The 27,245-nt window shown below is 42.1% G+C and overlaps 1 protein-coding gene across 5 annotated transcripts in view; it reads right to left on the bottom strand.

The window, feature by feature from the left end:
- YWHAZ (tyrosine 3-monooxygenase/tryptophan 5-monooxygenase activation protein zeta) overlaps positions 1–26,924 on the bottom strand; it is a 35,723-nt gene extending 8,799 nt beyond the window's left edge. The window contains exons 1-4 of one of the 5 annotated variants that reach the window (XM_050800717.1): positions 26,481–26,595; positions 26,053–26,258; positions 25,158–25,356; positions 21,809–22,113 (exon numbers count right to left, since the gene is read on the bottom strand). In XM_050800717.1, coding sequence (XP_050656674.1) covers positions 21,809–22,102 — 294 coding nt within the window. In that variant the 5' untranslated portion in view covers positions 22,103–22,113; positions 25,158–25,356; positions 26,053–26,258; positions 26,481–26,595. Of the gene's footprint in view, positions 1–21,808; positions 22,114–24,450; positions 24,529–25,157; positions 25,357–26,052; positions 26,450–26,480 lie in introns of those variants that run through there. The other 4 variants (XM_050800716.1, XM_050800715.1, XM_050800714.1 and 1 more) reach the window with 4 other exon arrangements.
- Between the last annotated feature and the right edge of the window lie 321 nt (positions 26,925–27,245).

The following is a 27,245-nucleotide window of genomic DNA, read 5'->3' as shown; positions in this document are numbered from 1 at the left end:
ACTGTGAACTACTTAATCTCAATGATTCAGTTATCTCAACTGTAAGGCAGAGACCTCTAAGATTGTTGAGAAAAAATACAGGTAAGCACTCAGGAGTAAGCACTCATTATCTATTATCACAGTAACACCAGACACTATGCTAGAAGCTGGAAGCACAATATTCTGGTACTTCATAATCTAGCTGTAGAAGCAAGGCTATCATTCCTTCCAGTACAATACACTTTAAAACAATTATTGCAGGGCACGGTGGCTCACTCCTGTAATCCCAACACTTTGGGAGGCTGAGGTGGGAGGATCACTTCTTGAGACCAGGAGTTTGAGACCACCCCAGTGAACATAAGATCCTGCCTCTACACAAAAATTTAAAAGTTAACCAGGTGTGGTGGCACACTCCTATAGTCCCAGCTACTGGGGAGCTGAGACGGGAGGATTGTCTGAGTCCAGGAGTTTGAGGCTGCAGTGATTTATAACTGAATTGTACCACTGTACTCAGGGTGACAGGGTGACAGTGAGACTGTCTCAAAAAAAAGCAATACTGCCTAATCACGTCCTTCACTTTTCAGTAACTTTAACCCCTTCTATGTATGTAGAGATGAAGGCCATAAACACGTGCAGTTACTTAAGAGTGAACCAATCACTGAAGATGTAAAATTTTAAAGCTATACTAAAAACTTAAGTTTTTAAGGAAAGGTGTTGATAAACGCTACTAAAATGAGTAATCTGTCTTTTGTAGGTAGTAACTTTGGAATCCCTACATGTTTTATTTTACACTGGGGTAATATGCTGAACTACTTTAAGTAGTTCCCTGGGAATTAAAATGGCAGTTAAGCACTCCTTTCCCCAAAGTTGAACACCGAATTAACCATAAAACAACTTTAAAGCTATTTGTTAGAACCCACAAGTAACAGGAGAGTTGGGTAAACAGCAGTCAGCCTGCTTATTGGCCCAATGATAGACCAAAAGAACCAAACAAGTGGCAAGTGTTTCTGGTGAGATGCTGACCATAAGAGCTGAGAAAGGTGGCTGGGCATGGTGGCTCACACCTATAATCCCAACACTTTGGGAGGCCAAGGTGGGTGGATCACGAGGTCAGGAGATCCAGGCCATCCTGGCTAACACGGTGAAACCCCGTCTCTACTAAAAATATAAAAAATTAGCCGGGCATGGTGGCGGGCACCTGTAGTCCCAGCTTCTTGGCAGGCTGAGGCAGGAGAATAGCGTGAACCCGGGAAGAGGAGCTTGCAGTGAGCCGAGATCGTGCCACTGCACTCCAGTCTGGGCGACAGTGAGACTCCATCTCAAAAAAAAGGAGTTGAGAAACGCATAAATGGCGTACTTCTAATAAATCGTCCAATGATATAAGCTAATTAAGATTTAAAAACCAAAAACCAAGCAAGACTGGATTAAAGATTAAATTTAAAGGGGCTAATACTGTAGCTCAAAAAAAGCTAACTATAAAAGAACATTTTCTGCCAGGCGCGGTGGCTCACGCCTATAATCCCAGCACTTCGGCAGGCCGAGACGGGTGGATCACCTGAGGTCAGGAGTTCAAGACTAGCCTGGCCAACACAGTAAAACCCCGTCTCTACCAAAAATACAAAAAATTAGCCAGGCGTGGTGGTACATGCCTGTAATCCCAAGTACTCAGGAGGCTGAGGCAGGACAATCACTTGAACCCAGGAGGTGGAGGCTGTAGTGAGCCGAGATCACACCATTGCACTCCAGTCTGGGCAATAAGAGTGAAACTCCAAAGGAAAAAAAAAAGGAACATATTCTCAGCCTCAATGGGATGATATGCCTACCAGAAAGGATGTGATTCCACAACCAGGAATCAAAGTTATGGCGAGTATACTAGAAACTGTCAGGATAATGGAAAGAACAGGACATGAATGGCTCCAAGAGACAAGACCAATTAAATTTAGCAAGAGGGAAGATTTCTGTTCAGTATGAGAAAACTTATGAGTGATCCAGTACTGGAACAGGTCACCTGCTCAGTGAATGCCCTCTTTTCACATAAAGGTATAAGAAACTAAAGAGGATAACTTAGGTATTTTGTAGAGGGGATTCATAAATGTCATCTGTTTCTTTTAAAAAATTTTTAATTGACATAATAGTTGTACATATTTTGGGGGTACATGTGATATTGATACATGCATACAATATATAATGATAAAATCAGAGTAACTGGGATATCCATCACCTCAAACACTGATTTTTTTTTTTTTTTTTTTTTTTTTTTTTGAGACAGAGTCTCGCTCTGGTGCCTAGGCTGAGGTGCAGTGGCATGTCAACTCCCTGCAACCTCCGCCTCCCAAGTTCAAGCGTTTCTCCTGCCTCGGCCTCCTGAGTAGCTGGGATTACAGGCGTGTGCCACCACGCCCGGCTAACTTTTGTATTTTTAGTACCGATGGGGTTTTGCCATGTTGGCCAGGCTGGTCTCGAACTTCTGACGTCAGGTGATCCACCCGCCTCAGCCTCCCAAAGTGCTGGGAATACAGGTGTAAAGCCACTGCACCCGGCCTCAAACATTGATCTTTTATTTGTGTTAGGAGCACTGCAATTTTTCTAACTACTTTGGTAGAAGAAATAAATGTTAACTATAATTTCCCTGTTGTACTATCAAATACTAGAACTTATTTCTACTAACTGGATTTTTGTACACGTAGTCTTTTTCAATTCTAAGGGAAGACAGAGTTCACAGAATTAGGTTAATGGTAATATAAAAGAGGCAATTAAGTATGTTGCTTTGTCAAACTGACCAAAGAATAACAAATCCAAGTTTTCCAGATTTGGAAGCCGGAAGATAAAACCAAATGTAGGATAAAAGAATGAAAGAAAAAGGAAGCAGCACATATCAGAAAGCAGCAGTTACAACAAAGCAGAAAAAAACATGGCTAGAGAATGGATGGGAGGAAAGGGCTAATAGCTACTTTTAAAATATGTAGTAACTTCAGAGAATATCCTGCTCAACACAGAAATAAACCTCCTAAATTTCGTTCACCTACAATAGTACAATGAAAGCAATCATGACTGAAATAAGGTCTGAAGTAAAAAGGGGAGGGAGTGGGCACACCATAATATAAGGAAGTATACTAAGTGTCACAATTTCAACTGTATTTAGAACGAAGTCTCGCTCTGTCACCCTGGCTGGAGTTCAGTGGTATGATCTTGGCTCACTGCAACCTCTATTTTCCAGGTTCAAGTGATTCTTCTGTCTCAGTCTCCCGAGTAGCTGGGACTACAGGCACACACCACCACACCTAGCTAATTTTTGTATTTTTAGTAGAGACAGGGTTTCACCCACGTTAGCCAGGCTAGTCTTGAACTCCTGACCTCATGATCCACCTGCCTCAGCCTCCCAAAGTGCTGGGATTACAGGTGTGAGCCACCGTGCCCGGTCAACTTTTGTAAAACAAGGGCTAAGTTGACTGAAGGTATTCAACTTATAAAATTTTTCAATTATCACAGTACATTAAGTTTTTAAACCAAATCTAAAGAGTCTTCAGGTCAAACATTCTACACTCAAGCACTAAATCAAGGCTAAATGTTAATCTGTTGAATCTTCCTGAAATATAATGTCATTTAGAAATCCACAGTATTTCCTCAGTTTACTTCAAAATGTGTATAGTTTTACTTTTTTCCCTCCCATTAACTTTTTAAAAATTTTTATTTAGAGATGAGGTCTTGCTCTGTCACACAGGCTGGAATGCAGTGGCCCCAACATAGCTTGCCCGGCTCCCATTAACTTTTAAATGTTTTTTCATGACAGCCACTGTCTTTTAAAGATATCACGGCCAACATTTTTAAAAAATACCTAACATTAATTTGCTGAATTAGAGTTAATGCATTTATACAGCAGTCACCCTAATAATATTAAGTGGGATAAGAAATCATTTACTCAGCAGCAAAATGCCACAAGAAGCTGGTATATAATACTCTGGTAAATGGCTCCTAATCCAGAGTTAAATATGTGACATGGGCTCTGAAGAGAGGACACTAATCCTTAACCTAACCAACAGGTAAATTTGAGATTTTAGAAATGAAAAAGATTTTTCTCTCTATTGTAACATAGTACAATTAACCTCTTAGATTGTGAAAACACTTCCAAGAAATGGGGTTCAAATAACATTTTTCCTCCCAAGCCAGTTTCCAACAGATGCCTTAATCCAACCAAAGTCTACATTCACACTGATGTTTTGTCTTTAAGTCTATTAAAATAAAGGAACCACATAAATTGACCACATAAATTGAACTAGACCACATAAATTGACAGGTGGTCTAGTTCTGATCCCTTCTTAGGATAGACTCAACCTGCCCCTACTAATACGAATTTTAAAAACACTCACTCCTGCCTGTGGTCAAATATTCCTAGTGAAAAGTTAATGAACTGAGAATCCATCTCTAGTGATATGCCTTTCTCACTGGTCTTTCAGTATGATTACCCCTAAACCACCAAAACTGCTGCCTGAGCTGGTGGCAAGACTTTAACCTTTTTGGCATTCAACAATTGTTAGAAGAACAGCTTGATGTAATGCAAATCGTATAAACTCTAAAACCAGGCAGACTTGAAATTCCACCCTAACCCATTAATTTTGAGAATTTACACAACAGCTAATCTTTATTTTCTCACCGATATGAAAATCCACATCAGAAGGCTATTATGTGGTCTAAATGAACGTACAGACAGGAAGGCACCATTCACACCTCCCAACCAAGAGTAGGCACTCTACTCACTGGTTGCTCAGTTACGTGAAAATAAAGTATGGAGATTCTGACATTCAAAAATCTGCTTTAGTGCTCTTGTACTCTTAAGTACATCATTTTAGCTTTGGTTATCTAAAATTTGTATAACTAGGAAAAATGGTGAAGTAAGATGCAAAAAGTTTTCATTTAAAAACACAGGATTAAGACATATCAAAGAACAAAAGAGAAAAAGAAAACATTTCCTTTAGTACTTGGTTTCTCCTTTTAAACAACAGACTTGTTAGGAACACAACCTATGGAGACAGTCTGCTTAATGCCTAAATTCAAACTTCATCACCTTGACAAAACTCTGAAATCTTCCTGGGTCTCAGATTCTCATTTGTAAAGGTGAATATTAGTAGTAGACATAATGCACAAGGTTGTTGTAAGGATTAAATGAATTAGCATGTAATAAGCATTTAGCAGAGTCTGGCAAATAGTAAGCAACAAAGAAATGCTGCCATCTTTTTGGAAGTTAAGAGTCTAGTATGAACCAAATTAGACTTCAAGTACTGTTTATACTGCAGTAACTCATCTTAACCTACCCACTCACCCACCCAGAAGCCACCTTAGCTGGGACTCCCTCTTATGTGAAATAATTTCCTAATATTTAAAATTACCTTATTTCTCCCAACCATGGTATATATATGGTACAAATCTCTATAAATAGGTACATTTTCTAGGAAAAAACCTTAAACGGTAACAATACTTCAAATTTATGGCTTAAAAGTTTGTCTCAAGACCCCTTTATAGTCATAGGAAAGTAGAAAACTAAGATCATGGTGGTGGTAATTATTTTCCAAAGTTTTCGTTTTTGCTCCAAAGCTTCAATTTTATCTTTGTCAAAAATATCATTTTCCCTTAAAGTGAGAGGCTCAATTCATTTGTTTGTCGAATACCTAAGTCTGAATACCCACAGCTTATCTGCCTGCAGTTCTTTCAAGAAAAAAGTGTTCCATGAAAAAAAAAGGGCCGGGCGCGGTGGCTCAAGCCTGTAATCCCAGCACTTTGGGAGGCCGAGATGGGCGGATCACGAGGTCAGGAGATCGAGACCATCCTGGCTAACATGGTGAAACCCCGTCTCTACTAAAAAATACAAAAAAAAAAAAAAACTAGCCGGGCGCGGTGGCGGGCGCCTGTAGTCCCAGCTACTCGGGAGGCTGAGGCAGGAGAATGGCGTGAACCCGGGAGGCGGAGCTTGCAGTGAGCTGAGATCCGGCCACTGCACTCCAGACTGGGCGGCAGAGCGAGACTCCGTCTCAAAAAAAAAAAGAAAAAAAAAGAAAAAAAAAGAAAAGCAGCTAGTTTATCTCACAATTCAAATAACTATACGTGTTTTTCTTAGAGACAACCATTGGACTTCCCATTCTGCCTCACTGAAAGATGTCTGTAATGTTTCAGATTCAAGGACATTAAGAAAAACCAGTTCTTTTTGTTTTTAAAAGAAACAGTGAGTGCATAATGGTAAAGAAATACAATAATCACTAGTACAGTATAGTACCACTGCCTTGATTAGTGATAAGGAACCAGTACGTTTGAGCTACCCTTGTGTTTGCACCAGTGCTAAATGGTACAAACAAAGTGATAAGAATCAGTAATAACAGTACTTGCTATGAAAATAGTTGTGACCTGGCTGGGCGCGGTGGCTCACGCCTGTAACCCCAGCACTTTGGGAGGCCAAGGAGGGTGGATCACGAGGTCAGGAGCTCAAGACCAGCCTGGCCAAGATGGTGAAAGCCCGTCTCTACTAAAAACACAAAAATTAGCTGGGCATAGTGGTGGTGTGCGCCTATAATCCCAGCTACTCAGGAGGCTGAGGCAGAAGAATCGCTTGAACCTGGGAGGCGGATGTTGCAGTGAGCCGAGACTGTGCCACTGCACTCCAGTCTGGGTAACAGAGCGAGACTCTGTCTCAAAAAAAAAAAAAAAAGAAAAATAGTTGTGACTTGACACCTCCCCAGAGGACTCCCAGTGGTTGGCATATCACTTTAACAACTGTTGACTTAAAGTAACCTCTGCTATGTTGTACACTTTACTGAAACATTTGTTTTTTGCCAATCGTACCTCAATAAAGCTGGAAAAATAAAGAGAAGAATCTGTGCTAAATACCATTCCATACCTAGCTCTAATGCTATGTTCTCCCTAAAGCTGATTCTTCAAAGCTATTCAGCTTCATCTATGTTGTCTATACAGATAGTGTGTAGTGTAGAGCTTTTTAACTGAAGAGCAAAAAGGGAAATATCCTAATTTCTGTCAAGAAAGGACTAACGGCCAGGTGTGGTGGCTTGTATCTTTAACCATAATCACTTTGGAAGGCTGAGCTGGGAGGATTGCTGGAGGCCAGGAGTTAGTGACCAGCCTAGCAATATAGCAAGACCCCGTCTCTACTAAAAGTAATTTTAAAACTTAGCCTAGTGTGGCCAGACGCCTACAGGTAACGCCTGTAATCCCAGCACTTTGAGAGGCCGAGGTGGATGAGCACTTCAGGTCAGGAGTTCAAAACCAGCTTGGCCATCATGGTGAAACACCGTCTCTACTAAAATCACAAAAAGTTAGCTGGGCATGGTGGTGCATGCCTGTAATCCCAGCTACTTACTTGGGAGGCTTGAGGCAGGAGAATTACTTGAACCCGGGAGGCGGAGGTTGCAATGAGCCGAGATTATGCCAAAGCACTCCAGTCTGGCCAACAAAGCAAGACTCTGTCTCAAAAAAAAAAACTTAGCCTAGTGTAGTGTGCACTTGCACTCCCAGCTACTCCAAAGGCTGAGGTGGGAGGATCACTTGAGCACAGGATGTCACAACTGCAGTGAGTGAACCACTGTACTCCAGCCTGAGTGACAGAGGGAGACTCTTTTTTTTTTCCTTTAAAAAAAAAGGGGGTCTGGCTAAGTAAGTTGCTACATACCCAAATAACAGAATACTACACAGACATTAAGAGTGAGGAGGTACGGGCTGGCTACGGTGGCTCACGCCTGTAATCCCAATACTTTGGGAGGCCAAGGTGGGTGGATCACCTGAGGTCAGGAGTTTGAGACCAGCCTGGCTAACATGGCGAAACCCCATCTCTACTAAAAATACAAAAAATTAAGCTGGGTGTGGTGGCAGGCACCTGTAATCCCAGCTACTCGGGAGGCTGAGATAGGAGAATCTCTTGAACCCAGGAGGAGGAGGTTGTGCCATTTGCACTCCAGCATGGGCAATAGGGCAAGACTCTGTCTCCAAAAAAATAAATAAATAAAGAGTAAGGAGGTACCTGTCAATATGAATCATAAGATATACATCAAAGTGTGTAGGGGGTACAATTTACAAAACTAAGTATATGATCTATGATCCTTATTCTTCAAGGACAGAATTGTTTGCTTTGTGCATAAATTCCCAGGATACACAAAGGACTAACAGAGATTAACTCCAAGAAGGCAGGATGATTACAGCAGTTTTATTTTTTCCCTCTACATGCTATGCTCTTAACACCTAAATTCTTATGTGGAGCAAGTACAATTTAAAATAAAGATTACCAGCCTGGGTGACACCCCGTCTCTACTGAAAAAAAAAAAAAAACATACAAAAGTAAGTTGGGTGTAGTGGCACACGACTGTAATCCCAGCTACTCCAGAGACTGAGGCAAGAGAATTGCTTGAACAAACCGAGGAGGTGGAGGCTGCAGTGAGCCGAGATCACACCACTGCACTCCAATGAGTGAGACTCCATCTCAAATAAAACAAACAATTATGGTTTTGCACCTTTAACTTTTCACACACACACATACTCTTAACCTACTTAGAGGCTCTATTAAAGGCATGTTCTACACATTTTAAGCACTCAAAAATATTAAATTCCTTGACTGAATAATATATGCATAACTTTAATAGCTTCATCATTTAAATAAAACAAATTTTAAAAACTATCTTGGAGCATCCTAAAAACTATTTTTCAGAAAGTCTTCATCATCATCAAGAGTGTATTACCTTACCAAATTCCTAAACAGTTAAGACGAAACCTGATAGAAATTATTGAGGTTGACACTACATTCGATAATGAATATTCTGCTGTAAGACATAAAATAATGTTCTACTTTTCTGAAAACCTAAGAAATGGCTCATTTAAAAATAACAAGTGAGTGCTGAACTATACACATATTTTCAGAAACAGCAGCATAGGGTCAGGCTAAGCACCTCCTAATGGATAAGCTCCAGGTGTCTATGTAATGAACAAAGAAAAACCTAAGAAAAATCCTGCAGAGAGAGCTGGAAGAGAGTGTGAGGCTGCAAGGCAGAGTAAACTTGTTAAAAGGTCAAGGGTCCTAGATTATGGTACTAATTCTGCTAACTAAAAGGCATGACAGGCATTTCAAATACAAAACTGTGACCAGCCTCCTCCTCACCTTAATCTTCTTATTTCACTACAGCATTAATCTCAAAATCTCCCCTCCAAAGCCAGGAAATCTCCTCTAATATAATGAATTTCCCACCCCACCACTATCCCTTACATTTCTTTAAATTCAAGATCACTTTTTTTTCTTAAAAGAGAATCAGAGAATTTATACACTAAGGGTCCTTAGACCAACCACCAAAATTATGAACAAGAACTCAATCATGAAGTATTTGTACATTTACCTCAGCCCTGAAGAATAGCCACCCTGCCACTATACACTCAAACCACCGTGCTATGTGCTGTGATTTGGGCTTGCCAACTAGAACACAAGAAGCCAATTAATGAAAATAAATTCCAAAGAAAATTACAAGTTATGGAGCTGGGATCATATTTTCCCCTTTGAAGAAGCAACCTATTCAGTATAAATAGACACAGCTTATTTAAAAAGTACTTGGGCAAAATAGTTTGTAACCTTTGACAAAGTAGTAATAATCAAAGTAATAATAATCGCAAGGCATATATCTTTAAAAAAAATTCAATGGGTATTTTGCACCATGGGGTGTGTTTTCAGAAGTTCTAACAGCATAATGCACTATCTAAATACAATTGGTTAATTAATAGGACACCACCATGCGCCTCCTAATATAATGCACTGAGGAGGACACCCTATCACTTCAAGGGATTCTCACCAAAAACTCGCAACCTAAATTTAATCATGAAAAATCACAAGACAGGCTGGGCACAGTGGCTCACTCCTTGGGAGGTTAAGGCGGCCAGATCACTTGAGGTCAGGAGTTTGAGATCAGTCTGGCCTGGCCAACATGGTGAAACCCTGTCTCTACTAAAAATACAAAAATTAGCTGGGCATGGTGGCGGGTGCCTGTAATTCCACCTACTGGGGAGGCTGAGGCAGGTGAATCGCTTGAATCTGGGAGGCAGAGGTTGCAAAGTGAGCTGGGATAGCGCGCCACTACAGTCCAGCCTGGGGGACAGAGTGAGACTCCATCTCAAAAAACCAAACAAACAAAAAAAAAAACAAAAAAAAGAATCACCAAACTGAAACTGAGAGACATTCTACAAAATAACCAGCCAGTACTCTTGAAAATCAAGTGCCAAAATCATTAGCGGCAAAGACTAAAAAAAGACTGATCCACGTTAAAGGAGAGTAAGGAGACATGTAATTAAAATGCAAAGTGTGATTCTGGATGGAATTCTGGAGCAAAAATAGCAAATTACAATAAAACAATTTGCTAAATTTAATTAAAATCTATAGGTTACATAATAGTTTATCATTTATTTTTATCAATTTCCTGATTTTAATAATTATAGTGTAATTAATAACATCTGGACAATCTGGAAAAATATATGAAAAACTCTTCATATTTTTCCAACCTCTTTCTAAATCTGAAATTATTTCAAAATGAAAAGTTAATACATTTTAAAGAAGTCCCTTTTAATTGTCTTTATTTCTGAAAGATATCCTTTTTCATACCCTTTTTACGCTCGTTTTTTTTTTCAAATTTCCTTATGTGGCTGATACTACTTTTGTATTTAGGAGAGTAGTAGTACAAAAACAATGATACATTTGTAAAGAAAAATATGTGGCGTGGAGGAGAAAGTTCTCATCTAGTCTTAAAAGAGTATTTGACCTACTGGTCCTAATATTAAATTTAATTTGCACAAAGGTAATTAGACATTAAGTGTCATTAGCAAATAGCAAATACCCCCAGAATATCAAAGCAAAACAATCAACCTCTAATGAGACATTTATGAACTGAAATTTGCGAACACAACTGGGCTAACTTTGACATGATCTCACCAAATATGTGAGTGGGAGAAAGATCCATCAAGCCTCCATAACCCATTCCTCTGTTTCAGATTGTACTGTCATGGCTGTCTTCCAAAACAACAAACGAAGAGAGAAACATTAGGACATAGACATGCCTGCTTTCATACAAAGCATACACACATCAAAAGTTAAAAGGTTGAGGTAGCAAGTAACTGAGGCACAAGAGCCCTCAAAAGTGATTCTCAGTAAGTACAGCACCCTAAATATAGTCTAAAACAAAAATCGGCCGGGTGCAGTGACTCACACCGGTAATTCCAGCACTTTGGGAGGCCAAGGCGGGCGGATGATCTGAGGGCAGATGATCTGATGTCCAGAGTTCGAGACCAGCCAGACCAACATGGAGAAACCCCATCTCTACTAAAAATACAAAATTAGCTGGGTGTGGTGGCGCATGCCTATAATCCCAGGAAGCTGAGGCAGGAGAATCGTTTAAACCCGGGAGGCAGAGGTTGCAGTGAGCCAAGATTGTGCCATTGCACTCCAGCCTGCGCAACAAGAGTCAAACTCCATCTCAAACAACAAGAACACTCCACTGTTTTCAATGAAATTAAAGTCATTAATTTTGTTATTCTGACAACTCCTCATCCTCCCCTACAAACCAAGTATCTTGATGGCAGATTAAATGTTATGTTTCAATCTACAATAAGGTGATACTATATTAAGGGACTACAAATATTAATGCTTACTGTATGACCTCATGAACCCCTGAGCTGCAGTGTCTTGATCTGTTAAAATGAAAAGGCTAGATCAGATGTCCCTTCAAACCCTAAATTCAATAAGTCTATGAATTTTTTGCATATTTAAACACATTCTACAAATCTATAAATATAAAACTCCCAGTTTGTATTACTCAATTTAAAAACTCACAAAAATACCCCACAAATGTCATTTTAGTAACATCCTCATTAATAGGAAATTTAATTCCAACTCTTCAGCATAATGTAGTTCAAATTTCTAATCTTGTACAATTCTCTTGTGCAGAGATAATTTTCCTATAATTTTTATTCTGTAGAGCCACTGGGCCTTGTATAATTGCTAGATCTGTTAAAATTTTGAAAAGAAATCATGCAAGAAGCCAGTAATCTGTCACACATTACAGGCCCAGAGATTTGGAAATTAATCTCTTACTCCCCCTTGTGGCTAGAGTGGCTTCCATTCTTTGATTTGCAATTTCCTCACTTGCTTTCAACCAACCAATTAGAAAAGTGCTCCACCAAAAATGCTAATGATTAGGAGATGTTAATAAAATAAGTCTTTGTAGACATTTTGACTTGAAATTCTTACCTTTCTATGCAATGTGGCCTAACAGAGTAAGATTTTAGACTGTGAACTTATGTTCTATGAATAAGGTCATCTATAAGCAGGCTTGTGCCCAATCACTTAACGCATTTTCCATTAATAGATGGCAAATCTGCATTTTTAATCAACAAGAAATCTGGCAAACCAAAAGTATATTATCCCTGATGTTTAAGAACTGTTAAAGCCAGCCTAAAACTTCATTATTCAATGTAATTCCTGTAAGAGAGTAGCTGCTCCCTGATATTTACCCCAAAACAAAAGATACCTGCACTAAACAATGCTGATAGAAAGCCCAGACTGTTCTAAAACTTTTTTTTTTTTTTTTTTTTTAATCAACTGGGTGAAAGGGCTAGCAAGAAGCAGGAATAAAAACTGCTTAACTAGCCGGGCGCGGTGGCTCACGCCTGTAATCCCAGCACTTTGGGAGGCCGAGGCGGGCGGATCACGAGGTCAGGAGATCGAGACCATCCTGGCTAACACGGTGAAACCCCGTCTCTACTAAAAATACAAAAAATTAGCCGGGCATGGTGGTGGGCACCTGTAGTCCCAGCTTCTTGGGAGGCTGAGGCAGGAGAATAGCATGAACCCGGGAGGTGGAGCTTGCAGTGAGCCGAGATTGCGCCACTGCACTCCAGTCTGGGCGACTGAGCGAGACTCCGTCTCAAAAAAACAAACAAACAAAAAAACCCTGCTAAATTAAATCAGGTTCAGAGAACGGTCTCCCTCCAAATCATGAATGCTAGCAAAATAATCCTAGAAGGAATCAGCGTTTTAAGAACATCTGAGGTTGGGTGTGGTGGCTCACACCTGTAATCCTGCTTTGGAAGGCTGAGGTGGGTGGATCATCTGAGGTCAGGAGTTCAAGACCTGCCTTACCAACATGCAGAAACCCTGTCTCTACTAAAAATACAAAAATTAGCTGGGTGTGGTGGTGCATGCCTATAATCCCAGCTACTTGGGAGGCTGAGGCAGGAGAATCGCTTGACCCAGGAGGCGGAGGCTGTGGTGAGCCAAGATCACGCCATTGTACTCTAGCCTGGGCAACAAGAGTGAAAACTCCATCTCAAAAAGAAAAAAAAAAGAACATCTGAACATCTGAAAACAAATTTTGAAATGTTGCTCCTAAAGATTCAAAGTGAAATACTAGGCTGGGTGCAGTGGCTCATGACTGCAATCCCAGCACTTTGGGAGGCCAAGGTAGGCGCATCACGAGGTGAGGAGATCAAGATCATCCTGGCTAACACAGTGAAATCCTGTCTCTAGTAAAAATACAAAAAAATCAGCCAGGTGTGGTGGCGGGCGCCTGTAGTTCCAGCTACTTGGGAAGCTGAGGCAGGAGAATGGCATGAACCTGGGAGGTGGAGCTTGCAGTGAGCCAAGATGAGGTGGAGCTTGCAGTGAGCCAAGATCACGCCACTGCACTCCAGCCTCAGCAACAGAGTGAGACTCCGTCTCAAAAAAAAAAAAAAAAGTGAAACACTAACAAGTATCAAAAAGAACTTAGGTATAAACTTAAAAATTATTGACACTCTCACTGAAGGCTTTCCTCTTCTCCCCTCCCCCAGGATCTAGGCCTGGACTGAAGTTTCTCACAAACCAAGGCCCAATTTACCATTATTTCCCTCACAATGCTTTTTGTTGGTGGTGGTTGTGGTAGTTAAAACGCCTCATTTTTCATAGGGCTTTTTAGCTTGTATGTGCACACTATGTATTATGGATAAACTATATAGGGGGACTATATTTTATCAGCCCCTTTTTAAAAACGGCTAAAGACCAGCTTTTCCATGTTCAATGAATTTGCAGTACTTTTCCCTCTTTGACTTGTATTATTTGTGCACGTCTATTTCCCTCTCCAGACTGAATAGCAGGACTTTTACATTGATTTTTGTAATAGCACAGCGCTTATAAAATAGCAAGTTGTCATCCCTAAATAAAACATTTCAGCTTTCTAAAGTTCTCTTAAATTTAATCCAAAATTTATAAATCAAACCACAATAAAGTGATATCAGAGGTACAAAAGGTAAAGCAGTGTATTTGCTATTTAACACCACCACAGGGGTGTGTTAATTCAACAATTTCCCCAAAACATCCTAGAGATAGATAGTATTATTCCCATTTTGAAGACGTAGAAACAGTAAGAGAAATGCAGTAAAACTTACCCAAATCATACGAATCAAAAATTCAAAAAGTCTGCATGGCCCATGCTAACTTTTATCACCTCTCTTTAAGTAAGGCAGTATACGCTTTTAATATCCTTTATTTTTCGAAATGTTACACAGGGATATGTTTAAAGTTTTATCTCTGCTCCAATTAAAGAAAAAGAGCCCGATGATAGTCCTCCATTAGATAGCAACAATCAAAGGGCAACTGTGAAGGAAAAGTCGTTACTCTTACAAAAAGCGGGCTGCTTGAGTTGTCTTATTTCCAAACATCTTCCAAACACAATGCTAAAGGACTCATCAAATTGATGAATTGAGAACTTGCCTGTTCTAGGCAAGAACTACAGCTTGCCTATATAACACTACCCTCAACTGCCAATTCCACAGAATCACATTTTAAGTAGGTATTTTGCATAATATTTTCATTAAGTTTCTCTTGGTTGAATGTGGTCCAAATATGTCATTCTAAACTCTGGACAATGTTTATTACGTTTTAAGGAGCAAAAAAATTATAAGCTGAGTGTTCGTTAAGCCTTGGATCAACAAATAGGTCTTTCTCAGAAAAGCATTTGTAATTAATCACTTAGATGAGAAACATTCTGCATACCACTGGGTTCCTTGATATAACGCTAATTTCTAAAAAACTCTAGATCCCTAAAATTGTTTGCAAGTTAGAAATTAACTGCCACTAAAAAACATTTCTAGGCCGGGTACGGTGGCTCACGCCTGTAATCCCAGCACTTCGGGAGGTTGAGGTGGGTGGATCACCTGAGGTCAGGAGTTCAAGAGCAGCCTGGCCAACATGGTGAAACCCCATCTCTACTAAAAATACAAAAATTAGCCGGGCATCATGGTGGATGCCTGTAGTCCCAAGTACCTGGGAGGCTGAGGGAGAATCGCTTGAACCCGGAAGGTGGAGGCTGCAGTGAGGCGAGATCATGCCACTGCACTCCAGCCTGGGTGACAAGGTGAGACTCTTGTCTCAGAAAACAACAATGACAAAAAACAAAAAAAAGCTTCCCAACTCATTAAACAATTCAAATAAAATACTAATACAACAAAAATTGGGCAGTCCCTGCAAATTTAATGCAGTAATCTCTCTTAGATTTTAAAATTCAACACATGCATACAGGACAACCCATTAAGCAAATCTTATGTTGGTCTGCTTAACTTTATAGATTAATACTTGGCTGAAACTATCTTTACATTCTTTTACCTGTTGTTACCACTGTAAGCATTTTTATTTGGGGAAGAAAGGAACTTTCACAACAAATCCTGTCAAAAGAAATCCATAAGAGTTTACATGCTGAAACGTTTTAATAACCTATCCAATGTAAACAAAAGGGCAGGTGTCACACAAAATGATCTTACTGATACCAAGTCAGCTATATTCATCCACATGGCTTTGGTGCCTGAAGATCCACGTTATTAGAAAAGACTGGCAATAGAAAACCAACTAGTGAAATCTGCCAATATGTAAAACTCTATCCTGCACTACACTACTACTTCTATCACATTATACCTTACCAGAAAACAAAACTAGATCAATAACAACTGCTATTGCACAGTAAATTTCACAGATATAAGCTTTTCATAATTACAGTGAATTACTGACTAGAGAACAAGTGAATGATCGGTTACATAGAAATACACATAATAAAAAAGAGAGAACTGCTAATATGGTGGCCAAGCACACCATTCTTCCCACACCAAAATTTAAATTTGTGCCATCTAAATATATCAAAGCATATATACTTCGATATGTACTTTACAAATACACAAATGTTTTCAAGGAGAATAGAGCCAATCTTCTGATGCTGAAAGATATTCTTTTATGGCAGAAACCCTCAGGCCATAAAGATGGTAATTAGCAATGGTTTGTAACAGGGACAGTGAGAAGACCAAACTAAAGCTAAAAGCCTCTTGCAGGGAATTCTGGCAAGGATCAAGCAAATAGATGGAATGAAATCAGCGTTTCAGAAAGATGAAAATAAGAAATATATGCAATAGAGAACTGAAAAGGAAAAGTAAGAGTAACAAGTCCAAGTGAATGACCACAAGCAGCAGTAAAAAGTTGTTTATAATTTAGCTTTTGTCCATTAAAAGCACATCAAGTTTATCCTTACAGTATCATTTTCCTATTTGGCAATGTACACTTTTCCAAGTATAACCCTGGGAACTATACAATTCAGCATGAATGTAAAAGATAGGGAACCAATGATATGGGAAACATCAACAGCTTGTAATCTGAAAATTAAGTCAAAGTTGAGTCCAGCATGTCATGTGATTAAGTCTAGAAAACATGCTAAAATTGGGTAGTTATAAAGGACAGGCAGTTTCAAAAGGAAGAGGAACACTGGCTTTGAGTATATAGAAACTGACAGCAGTTCTAAGGCCCCTAAAACCTTGAGCAGTGTTTATTCTCTGTGTAAAACTGTCAGAGTAAAGCAAAAGCTATGGGAACTAGGATGAAATCACAATAGGGAACCAGAATTCTACAAAAAATTCTAAGAAACTTATTAGAATTTCAATAAACTGTATGCTAAGTTTTAAAACTTACTTGATACCAGAACACCCGTCATTTTGACTTAAAAATTCTCTCTCACACACACTTCAATATAAATATGCCAAGAGTAACTTATTTTGGAATCAAAAATTTGTGAAATTAATCCATAAGTCCAATGACATTTAATTCAGTATTATAAAGGCAGAGCTAGTTTCCCTTCCCATCAAACAACAAAGGCCTCTCTACCTTTCCATTCCCTTTATTTTCATCATTTCCACTTCATATACCTCAGACTTTTTGTATTTGTACAAATATGTCACTGGGTGTGGCACTTCGCATTTTTAAAAAAATGAACTTTATTACCAAAGACACTGTACAGGCCAGGTGCAGTCGCTCACGACTGTAATCCCAGCACTTTGGGAGCCCGAGGTGGGCGGATCACAGGGTCAGGAGATCGAGACCATCTTGGCTAACATGGTGAAACCCCGCCTCTACTAAAAATACAATACACTTAGCAGGTGTGGTGGCAGGCACCTGTAGTCCCAGCTACTCGGGAGGCTGAGGCAGGAGAATGGTGTGAGCCCAGGAGGCGGAGCTTGCCGTGAGCCGAGATCACGCCACTACACTCCAGACTGGGCGACAAAGCGAGACTCCGTCTCAAAAAAAAAAAAAACACTGTCCTATTTCTTCCTTCCTGGGACCACAGAACTGAATTCTTTATACTTCGAAACATACCAAAACCACGAAGACATGTAAATATACAGTATATCTTAATAAAATAAAATAGTAACAATAGATATAACACTACAGAGTTCTTTGGAGAAGGCCTTATTTTCCAATGAGCTGCCTAGTGATTTGCATCTTAAAAACTACATAGCAGTTTTTAAAGCCCAAGGCATGTAATAATATATTCAGACTACAAGGGACTCAAAAACTACTTGCTTTCTTATCTTATTTCTGTTTAATGGTAGTTCTGTGGGCTGGAGATAAAAATCGGTGCCCTATAACCACAACTTAAAATTGCTCTGAGCAAATAAAAATGTAGAGCAGCAATAAAATAGAACTCAGTCGAATTAACTGAATCACTATTAAGATTACTGAACTGCAGTTGCCAACTGTTATGAATGTTAGACACACAATTTTATACTGCTTCCTGTCGTAGACTTCCTATAAAGTCATTCTTTGCCTATAGCAGTGGATTTTAAATTTTAAAATGAAATCTTTGAAAATCTGATGGTTGGCATGGACCTTCTGCCCCAGAAAAATGCACAATCTTAAAGGCTTCGTCCATCTTCTAAATTCCATTCATGGACTATGAGTTAAGAGACCCCTGCACTATTACAGGCAGGCTCACACTTTTAAATAGAACTGAAAAGCTAAGATAAACAGGACACAAAAGGTAGTCAAGGTGCTTTACCTCTCATTCCCCACAACCCTGGGGGATGAGAATTATTCCTATTTAATTGAGCTTAGTTTTCTCAGAGGGACTGAGTGATTTCCTCAGGCCATGCATCTATTAAATGGTAAAACTAGTTTGATTCAGTATCTTGAGCTCCATTATTCACCTCGACATACTTCTTTGAGTTTGAAATAGTCTTCCTAGACTGTGTTTCCTTGGTATTCATTTCATCAAGTGCAAGATAAAAACTACCCAATTTTTGGCTGCCATCTTTCAGGTTTAAAGAGGTGCTAGTGTTGAGTCCCTCGCCAACTACCAAGAGAGTTTCTGTCTAAGCATCTGGCAGGAAAGGCAGATTGCATTAGTTCACATATTGCAGTTTCAAATTAACACATGGAAGAGAAGAACTCTAAGTTCTTTTACATAATGAAAAGTCCACCTTGTGAAGAACGTGCCAGTGACCACTTTCCACGGTAATGCTCTATTAACTCTTGTAATAAGCAACATGGTCCAAGCTCTTTGCTTATTAAATGGTTAAACAATTGATAAATAATGTAACCAGAATGGGTTACTAAAAAGTTCTTCAGAAAAACTCAGAACGTTGGAGATTAGCTGCTTTTTGTAGGAAGAGTATATTTTCATAGCTATTATAAAATAGGTGCTCAATATAAAAAATCTGGTTATCACTAATGCCACCAGCCAATACCATTAATTCTGCAAAGGGATTACCTGCTTATTTTTCTCAAATTAAAGTGTGTATATATATATGTATATGTGTATATACCTATATATATCTCAAAGCCCAGAAAAGGCTGGAGTAATAAAAAATTATAATTGATTTTTTTATCATGTAAGATCTCAAATATATAATTTAAAATATTTTTAATAATCATTAAGTAACAATGATTCAAAAACTTTCTCTAGTAGAAATACCAGTTCTGCTACACTTTATTCTTCCATTTCACTAAAAAGGGGAAAAGGAATTTTATGCAATGTTTCCAGAGTCGATGTGACCTATTTGAAATAGATGGTAGGAAAAAGAAGCCTATTATCTGTAAATATCAAATTTTCCCAAGCAGAAAAAGAAAAAGCCAGGGAAATTTTGCAGTGCTGCTGACCTAATTCTATCCTTTCTCAAAAGAAGCCTTTCTGCTTGTTTAACAAATATTTGAGCATCTACTACACGTTCTGAGTATGCAAAGATCACTAAGTCTTACTCTTAAAAAGACTAAGGCTGGAAGCCAAAGCTTGTTTAGAATTCTCTTCGAACCCACTTGTATAGTAAAGAAAACTCTCATTCATCCAAACTTTCAAAGTATAAATACCATTTAGACTTTTTAAGAAGCCAGTGCTATTCTAGAGGGTAACGATGTGAGTAGGGACCAGAATCAAACTCCTTAATAATCATAACAACAAGAAGCTATTAATATTAAGAGATTATCTTGTCATCCTCATCTACTGGTTCTATGCAAAAAATTTTTCTTGATAAGGAAACCAAAGGGAAGCATAGTCAAAACTGCTACAAGTTGGGCCAGACATGGTGGCTCACCCCTGTAATCCCAGCACTTTGGGAGGCTGAGGTGAGTGGATCACCTGAGGTTGGGAGTTAGACCTGACCTGGTTACCAGCCTGGCCGACAAGGTGAAACCCTATCTCTACTAAAAATACAAAAATTAGCTGGGCGTGGTGGCGCACGCCCTGTAATTCCAACTATTAGGGAGGTCAAGGCAGAAGAATTGCTTGAACACGGGAGGCTGAGGTTGCAGTGAGCTAAGATCATGCCATTGCACTCAAGCCTGGGCAACAAGAGCAAAACTCAGTCTCAAAAGAAACACAAAAAAACAAACCTGCTACAAGTCTTTTCCCAGGAGAAGACTCACAATGACAGGAACTTTTATACTTTGTATATGGAAAACATGCACATACCTACCTGGTATTGCAAATAAGCGTGTTATTAAAAGGTAAATGTCACATTCCTTTTTATTCCTAAAATTGACTTTTGTCTTAAGGGAAATGTTAACTTGTAACACATCCTTTGAAGCCCAAATAAAAACTTTTTGATCAAGTGTAACACCAGACTGAACAAAACTGAGTTACACTTACACAGATATTAGTAAGGAGAGCAAGGGAAAAAAAAAAAAAACCCAATATTTTTTATTATAGAAAAAAAATCACATTTTCAAAATTTAAATATTCTTACTACCTTAGCAAAATCACAAGATAGGTATTTGTCACTTGGCCTCAATAAAAGCAAGATATTCCTTTTATCAACTTAGATACAAATAACAGCTATCATTGTAAAGGTTTCAATAAGAACAACAACAAAAAAGCCCCAAGACAGATGTCTCATTGAGTTTGTGATTGTGAACCCAAATAAGCATGTTTTAAAAAATCACTATTATTTTAAAAGACAGTGTCAAGTATCATTTGAGAAAAATACAGTTTAGGAACTGATGCTATTCCATTAGTAAATACAAGTGTAAAGAAATGATAGCATCATCACAACTGTAACAAAAACCCCAAACCCACAACCACATCAGACATTATCCTATTGCTCATTACAGTACTTCTTCCATATAAATAAGGTTCATATAGTAAGTAACACACCTGGATTTCCATACTGAGTCCCACATTCAGTAACCTGTCCAGAAAAATCGCGATGCTGCTGCCCCTCTTTGTATATCAGAGTCCTGCCATACTGGTTAAGTGTAACCATTTAGCAAAATCACTTTAAATATTATTCCAAAAACTGCCAGCTTGGATTTTCTACTAGTTTATCCTCAAATTTAAACTATTCTTGATCAAAAAGCCCTACTTTGTATGACAGATTAAAATTAACCAAAATGTAGTTTAATCATTTTAAGCGCAGTGCTTCAACACAGTAGGTACTGAATACTTAAAATACTCGATTCAAACTGGAAAAATCAAGCTTGAGTTATTCATAACCTTTCATCATGGTTGCGAGTGTTCAAAATTTATTTTCAAGAATTCAATGCAGGAAAGAGGTTTCATAGTCGTGACGCCAGAGTTTTCTGCATGGCTGACTCATTACATTAACATTATAGCGGCTAATCCTGAGAAGAGTACTATTTCTACAATCAGTATCCTATTACATCTCTCTTACATAAAATATGTAAAATTCCTTTATCCATAGATGTACATTTAAGATAACCAGCTATAGAGCTACCACAAATGTTCTAACCATAAGTAAAGCAGTAATACTATTAGTTTATCTTTTCAATAATACTAAAGTCTGTTATTTTTAAAACTGAACTGTTTCATCATCATTATTACAATTACTTTACATACACGTATCTATAATTGTCTTAACATCTTTTTAGTTATGACACCATGAAGACTCTTAAATGTGAACACATAATGTTTAGAAGGAAAAGATAAACCGAAGAAAACGTTGAGAGTAATGTAACTGATACTCATAGGAACCTTACAGTATAATGAAGCCAGATTCAATTGATTCTCACCAGTACATCATTGCAGATATCTCTTAGCTCCGTCTCAATTTTCTCTCTGTATTCTCGAGCCATCTGCTGTTTTTTCTCAGCACCTTCCGTCTTTTGTTCAATACTTGAGACGACCCTCCAAGATGACCTACGGGCTCCTACAACATTTTTATAAGCAACTGAGAGAAGATTCCTCTCCTCATTGGATAATTCAGCTCCTTGCTCAGTTACAGACTTCATGCAGGCTGCCATGTCATCATATCGCTCAGCCTGCTCGGCCAGTTTGGCCTTCTGAACCAGCTCATTTTTATCCATGACTGGATGTTCTGCAGGGGGGAAAAAAGGAGTATTTAAAATTTTTCCCATCAAAATAAACAGACTCAAAATTATACCTGTGGTAAATGAGTTTTTTAAACCTGAAATCTAACTGCCTGTGGAAGACTGTTCACATGAAGAATTAAAATGCAGCCTCACAAAAGGATAGTCAGAAAAGGAAAAAAAATTCAGCATACTCAGCATCAGAGGTAAACTTTCAGCCATTAACACATCAGTGTAGCAAAACTAAAATTTGTTCAGAAGATACAGATTTCACATAAGGTCAAAATTACTTTCAAAAGCTGCCTCAAAAACTTACCCCTAATCTTACTTGACCAAAATCTCAACTCATTTCCAATACCACTAAGTGATCTGAAATTAAGCAGCTTTTCTTCCATAGTAAAAGCATTGTTTACAGAGAACATCTGGATTTCTATCATATTTCCAGAATCATAATTCTTGTCAGTTTAACTCATGTCTTTTTACTTTCATAATACTTTCATCAGGAGTGATTAAATTTTAGTTTTAGTGTTACCCCCACCCCAAACCTACTAGATCTCTGCAACATTTGCCAGCCAATAATAGCATAACAATTTGGGGGGAGGAATGACCAAACTGTTTGTTTTCAGATATTTTGAGTATAAATCCACCACAAAGGATCAATATCTGACCCTAATGCCCCAACTCCTTATCTTGTTATATGTCCACTTGCTTTAAAAATATCCACAAGTCATGGCACTTCAACTCTTACTGTGAGTACTAGAATATATCACGTTGGAAGTACTTGATTTACAAGTGTTTCCAATGTCATTGCTCCAGTTGAAATGTAGAAGTGCTGCATTTTGCGTCTAGCTGTCATACTGTAATTGGATGTTATCACTCAAGCTGTTCTTCACCATGACTATCCACCTAATTCTCTTTCCCTCGCGCTTTAGTTTCCTAGACCTTTTCTATTTACCTCAGCTACATTTTTCTGGAAAGATATCCTTTGGCAAGTTGGCAAACAGCACAAAGATACTAATCCACACAGCGATACCACACCAAAAAAAAAACGACTTTAGAGAAAAATATACACCCTGAATGAAGTGCACTTTTAAATTAGGTGAACGGAAGAGTTCACCTTGGAAGCTGACTCCCGAATATTAATCATCTTTTGCCTTCCCAGGGAAATCTCACAGTATTTTTTTAACTAAATGAGAACAGGTCCCCACATTTTAAACAAATTACTTAGCCACTTTGGATACAAGGTACTGGCTCAATACGTAAACTATTTAACCTTTATGACGGCATTATTTTCCTCAGGTGTCTAAATTACTAATTTTTCCCTTAGGATCTCAGAAACAGTCCCTGGTTAATTCTGCTTCTAATGAAAAATGATTTAAACCAGTACAAAGGATTCTCTACCCAATCACTTCGGTACAAGAGGAAGTGGATAAGGTTTCTCACACAGTAATGAGTGCTCCAAGGCCTCGCCTCTACACTGCGGGCAGGACTCACCGCACCCATTTAACCCTTACCTGACTTGAGACGTCGACTACGGCGAAACGAAAACCGGCAGACCCGGACTTTAAAGTGAAAATCCTCCGGTCCACTTATCCGCAACCACCCCCCTCCAGGCTCCGCCCAAGTCGGAGCCTCCGCTCAAGTCCCCGACTCTCCTTTGTCATGGCGGATCTGTGTCAGGGAGCCCAACCTACTGCAGAGTGTTAATTCCCCCCTCCTCCGACCGAAGCCAGAGGGAGGAGCAGTCCGCGCCCCCGCCCAAGCCGTGGCGCGGGGGGGGGGGGGGGGAGCGAAGCCGCCCGACCCCGGGGCAGAGACGCCACAGCCGCCCGCAGAAGCGGAACCACTACCAGCCCCGCCACGGACACACCCCGCTCTCCCACCCAGCGCCTTCCCCGCCACCGATCAGCGCCGATGCCCGTGTACAGCGTCTCTAAGGGACCGACAGCTGCAGGTGGGGGAGGGGACGAGAGCCACACCCAGCAGAGCGGGCCACCAGCGGCTATGCTCAGGGTCACCCGCCCCCAAAGCAGGATATGCGTCCCCAAACCGAGCGCAGGGAACCTCCAGTTCTAGTCCATCACGCACGGAAGCCGACGGCGGGCTCCCCACCCCGCTCTCTACCCCCACCTGGACTCGCAGCCCCCGTCCGCACCTCCTCCGCCCGTTCGAAAGGAGCAAAAAAAGTCAGACCCATCCCCCACCCCCACCAGGAAATTTCAAGTCCTTCCTCCCACCGCGGAGCCCACGAAATTCAGCTCTAGGTCCCAGGAGAGCCCCACCCCAAAACCTCACCCCGCAGTGTGCTCCCCCTCGCGCCGGCGCGCGGCCTCGCCCCGGTCTACCTGGCGGGCGCCGCCGTGCCAGGCCTGGGCTCCGGCCCGCTCTCGGCCAGGCCTTTCCCTCGCTCCTGGATCCCCGAGGCCCCCGGCCCCTCCCCGCCGCGCCGCCGCCTCCCGGGGTGGGGGAGGGCCGGGTCCCGCCGCCGCAGCGCCCAGCGCAGAAGCTGCGCGAGGGGGAGGGGGGCGGGGGAGGGGAAGGAGGGGGCGGCCGAGGGAGAGAAGAGGGGGCGGCCTCACCTGCGCCACTGCGATGCCCGCCGCCGCCGCCGAGTCATTATCTCGGGCGGAAGCGAGAAGGGCGACGAGGGAGGGGGTGGGAGCCCGCAGAGACAAGGGTGGGGACGGATCGCGGCCGGCGGCGCCCCGGCCATGCCTCGTCCACCTTTGGGAGCCGGCGACAGGGGGATCCCCGGGGATCTCGCGTGTGGGCGCCCTCCCCACCCCCAGGAGCAGGACGGGGGAGCGAGCACCGATCGGCGCCGGGGCGTCGATGCGGAAGCAAGGAGTCGGAGGCGGCCGCTAGCCGCCCGCCCGAGCTCAGCGGAAGAGGAGCCGCCGCCCGTGTCCGCTGAGGAGACTCCGCCTCAGCCCGGCGCCGCCACCGCGGGGCTAGTGGGGATGAGAGGACGGAGCGAGGACGGCTCCCACGCGTTCGGAAGGCTGGCCTGGGACAGGAAGGAGCGGGGCGCGGCGGCGGCCAGGTTCCTCACCTGTGTCCGGAGTGGGTGGTGGCGGCGGACGGACAGGGGCTCAGCAGTCTCTGGGCGGCGGCGGCAGCAGCAGCGGCGAGGCTGAGACTCTGTCCCTGGATCTCGCTGCTCACAGGCTACAGCCGCTCCGCAGACACGGGGTTTCCTCCAATCACCAGCCCCGGCAGCAGGGGCACCACACGCACGATGACGTCAAACGCTGCTATGGCAACCGTTGATTGGTGCCCACAGCGATCTGGGCCCCGCGCAACCGCCGCTCCCCGGCGCGCGTCTTGCCCGCCCGCGCTGGAGGGCGAGCGGAGGCGCGTGCGTCCTCGCCCGCAGCCGCCACTTCTCCCACCCCGCTCGGCTCCCAGCTCCTCTACGCTTGTCCCGAGTGCACCTAGGCAGGAAGCTTTTTTTTTCTTTTCCCGCAAACCCCCCCACTCCTCGCCTTCCCCTTGGGTCCCCGACGCCCTCTCTCTCCCTCTCCCCTGTGGCCTCCGCCGGTCCACTCTTCCTCTCAGTCTGTGGGAAGGCGCTCTCTCCCTACCCCCACCTTAGCTTTCGCTCAGGCCGTCTGCGCTTGCCCCAGTCACTCCCTCTGGAAGGGGCTCCCGTTCAGCAACATCCGGGACCTTTCACATCCCCCCACCTCTCCCCGAGGCCCGGCCCGCCCCGCCCCGCCCTCCGTGCTTCGCGGTAGTAACTGCCCCAGGGCCGTCCCCGGGCAGGATGACGAGGGTGGCTCGGCGGCTCCGGCATTGTGATCAGGACTTGCGGGGCGGGGGCCGGGCGCGGTCGCACGGCAAGGGAGGGTTGTGTGTGGTGCGCTCCCCCCGCCCCCCCCGCCGCTCCCCTTGCCCGGAGGGGCGCGCGGCCCCTCCCGGCCTCCCTCCCGCCGCCGCGGCTTTACCTGCTGGCTTGGGGGAAGCGGCCCTAGACCTTTTATGGCTCGGAAACGGGAGTGAGGCGTCCAGCCCGAGTGTGGCTGAGTGATGGGGAGGCGTTCCAATCGAGAGCTCGGGATCTGCGCTCGGTGACTGCCCGAGGGGACAATGGGTGGGCGCCGAGGTGGGGACGAGATGGGCCGGGCCGGGCGGAGCCGGCGGGAGGTGAGGCCTGGAAGGAGGCGCGTCCGCTTTAGGGAAGCCAGAGTTCCGAGGGGAAAGGACAACCTTCTCTGGCGGAGGGCTGGAGCTGGTCCTGGCAGCCTTGACCCGGAGACAGGCAGTCAGGCGTGACCGCACGGACCCGTTTCTCGTAGGCTAGGTTTTCCTACCCAAATAAAGCTTTCACGTGAAGACCTCATACTGCAGTGACTTAACACATGACGGTCATTACCTTTTTGTCTCCTAGAAGCAAGGTTTGAGGGACGTCGTAGTCCCCAGGGTTCCAGCTGGCGGTGGGAGTGGACCACGGGCCGGGTGATGAGCGAGGACAGTAGCCCGGAAGAAGGGGAAGGAGAAGGGCGGAAATTGCAGGTGCCTGAACGGGTAGGGCCTCCGCCCAGTTGACTTAAGGAAGTTCAGAGAGAAACATTCACAGTGCGCTGCCCCTTCACTCTTTAAATGTGTTCGGGCTAAGAAAAGGTTAGTGCCTGGATGACCTGCAAAACCACTTGCAACGGTCATAGAGACTGTACGGTTAGCAATGAGAGCGCTTGGAACTCTTTATTTTACCCTTGTGTAAACTCCTCATTGATTCTTCCAACGTATCTTTATTGAGCTTCATTTAGCCCCATGTTCTCTACAGAATTTAGTTTCTCAGTAGTAGACACGAAATGACTGAGTCCTCGCTCTTCCAGTACATTGTCTTTCTTGCATAATACAGTGGACCACAAAGCTGCTCTACAAATTACTTTTTGCTTGACATGACAGCTGGCATTTAGATAGTACAGACCAGAAAGAGAGTTTCCAGTGACCAGTTCCATTTCAGTGGGTTTTTTGTTGTTGTTTTTCACAAGCTGCCAAATCACAAATTCATGGTAGGTTAAATAGATGAACAAATTGGAGTTTTATTTCTGAGATGTTAGGGTCAACTAGCTTTGACTCCCAAGTAAATTCTTTTTAGGGCGTGACTCACTTAAAATGACTAATATTTCAAAAG

This window comes from Macaca thibetana, chromosome 8 (assembly GCF_024542745.1).
Source record: "Macaca thibetana thibetana isolate TM-01 chromosome 8, ASM2454274v1, whole genome shotgun sequence".
Classification (NCBI taxonomy): domain Eukaryota; kingdom Metazoa; phylum Chordata; class Mammalia; order Primates; family Cercopithecidae; genus Macaca; species Macaca thibetana.
Note: the sequence above shows the minus strand (reverse complement) of the source record. Positions and strands in the feature narration are given on the sequence as shown.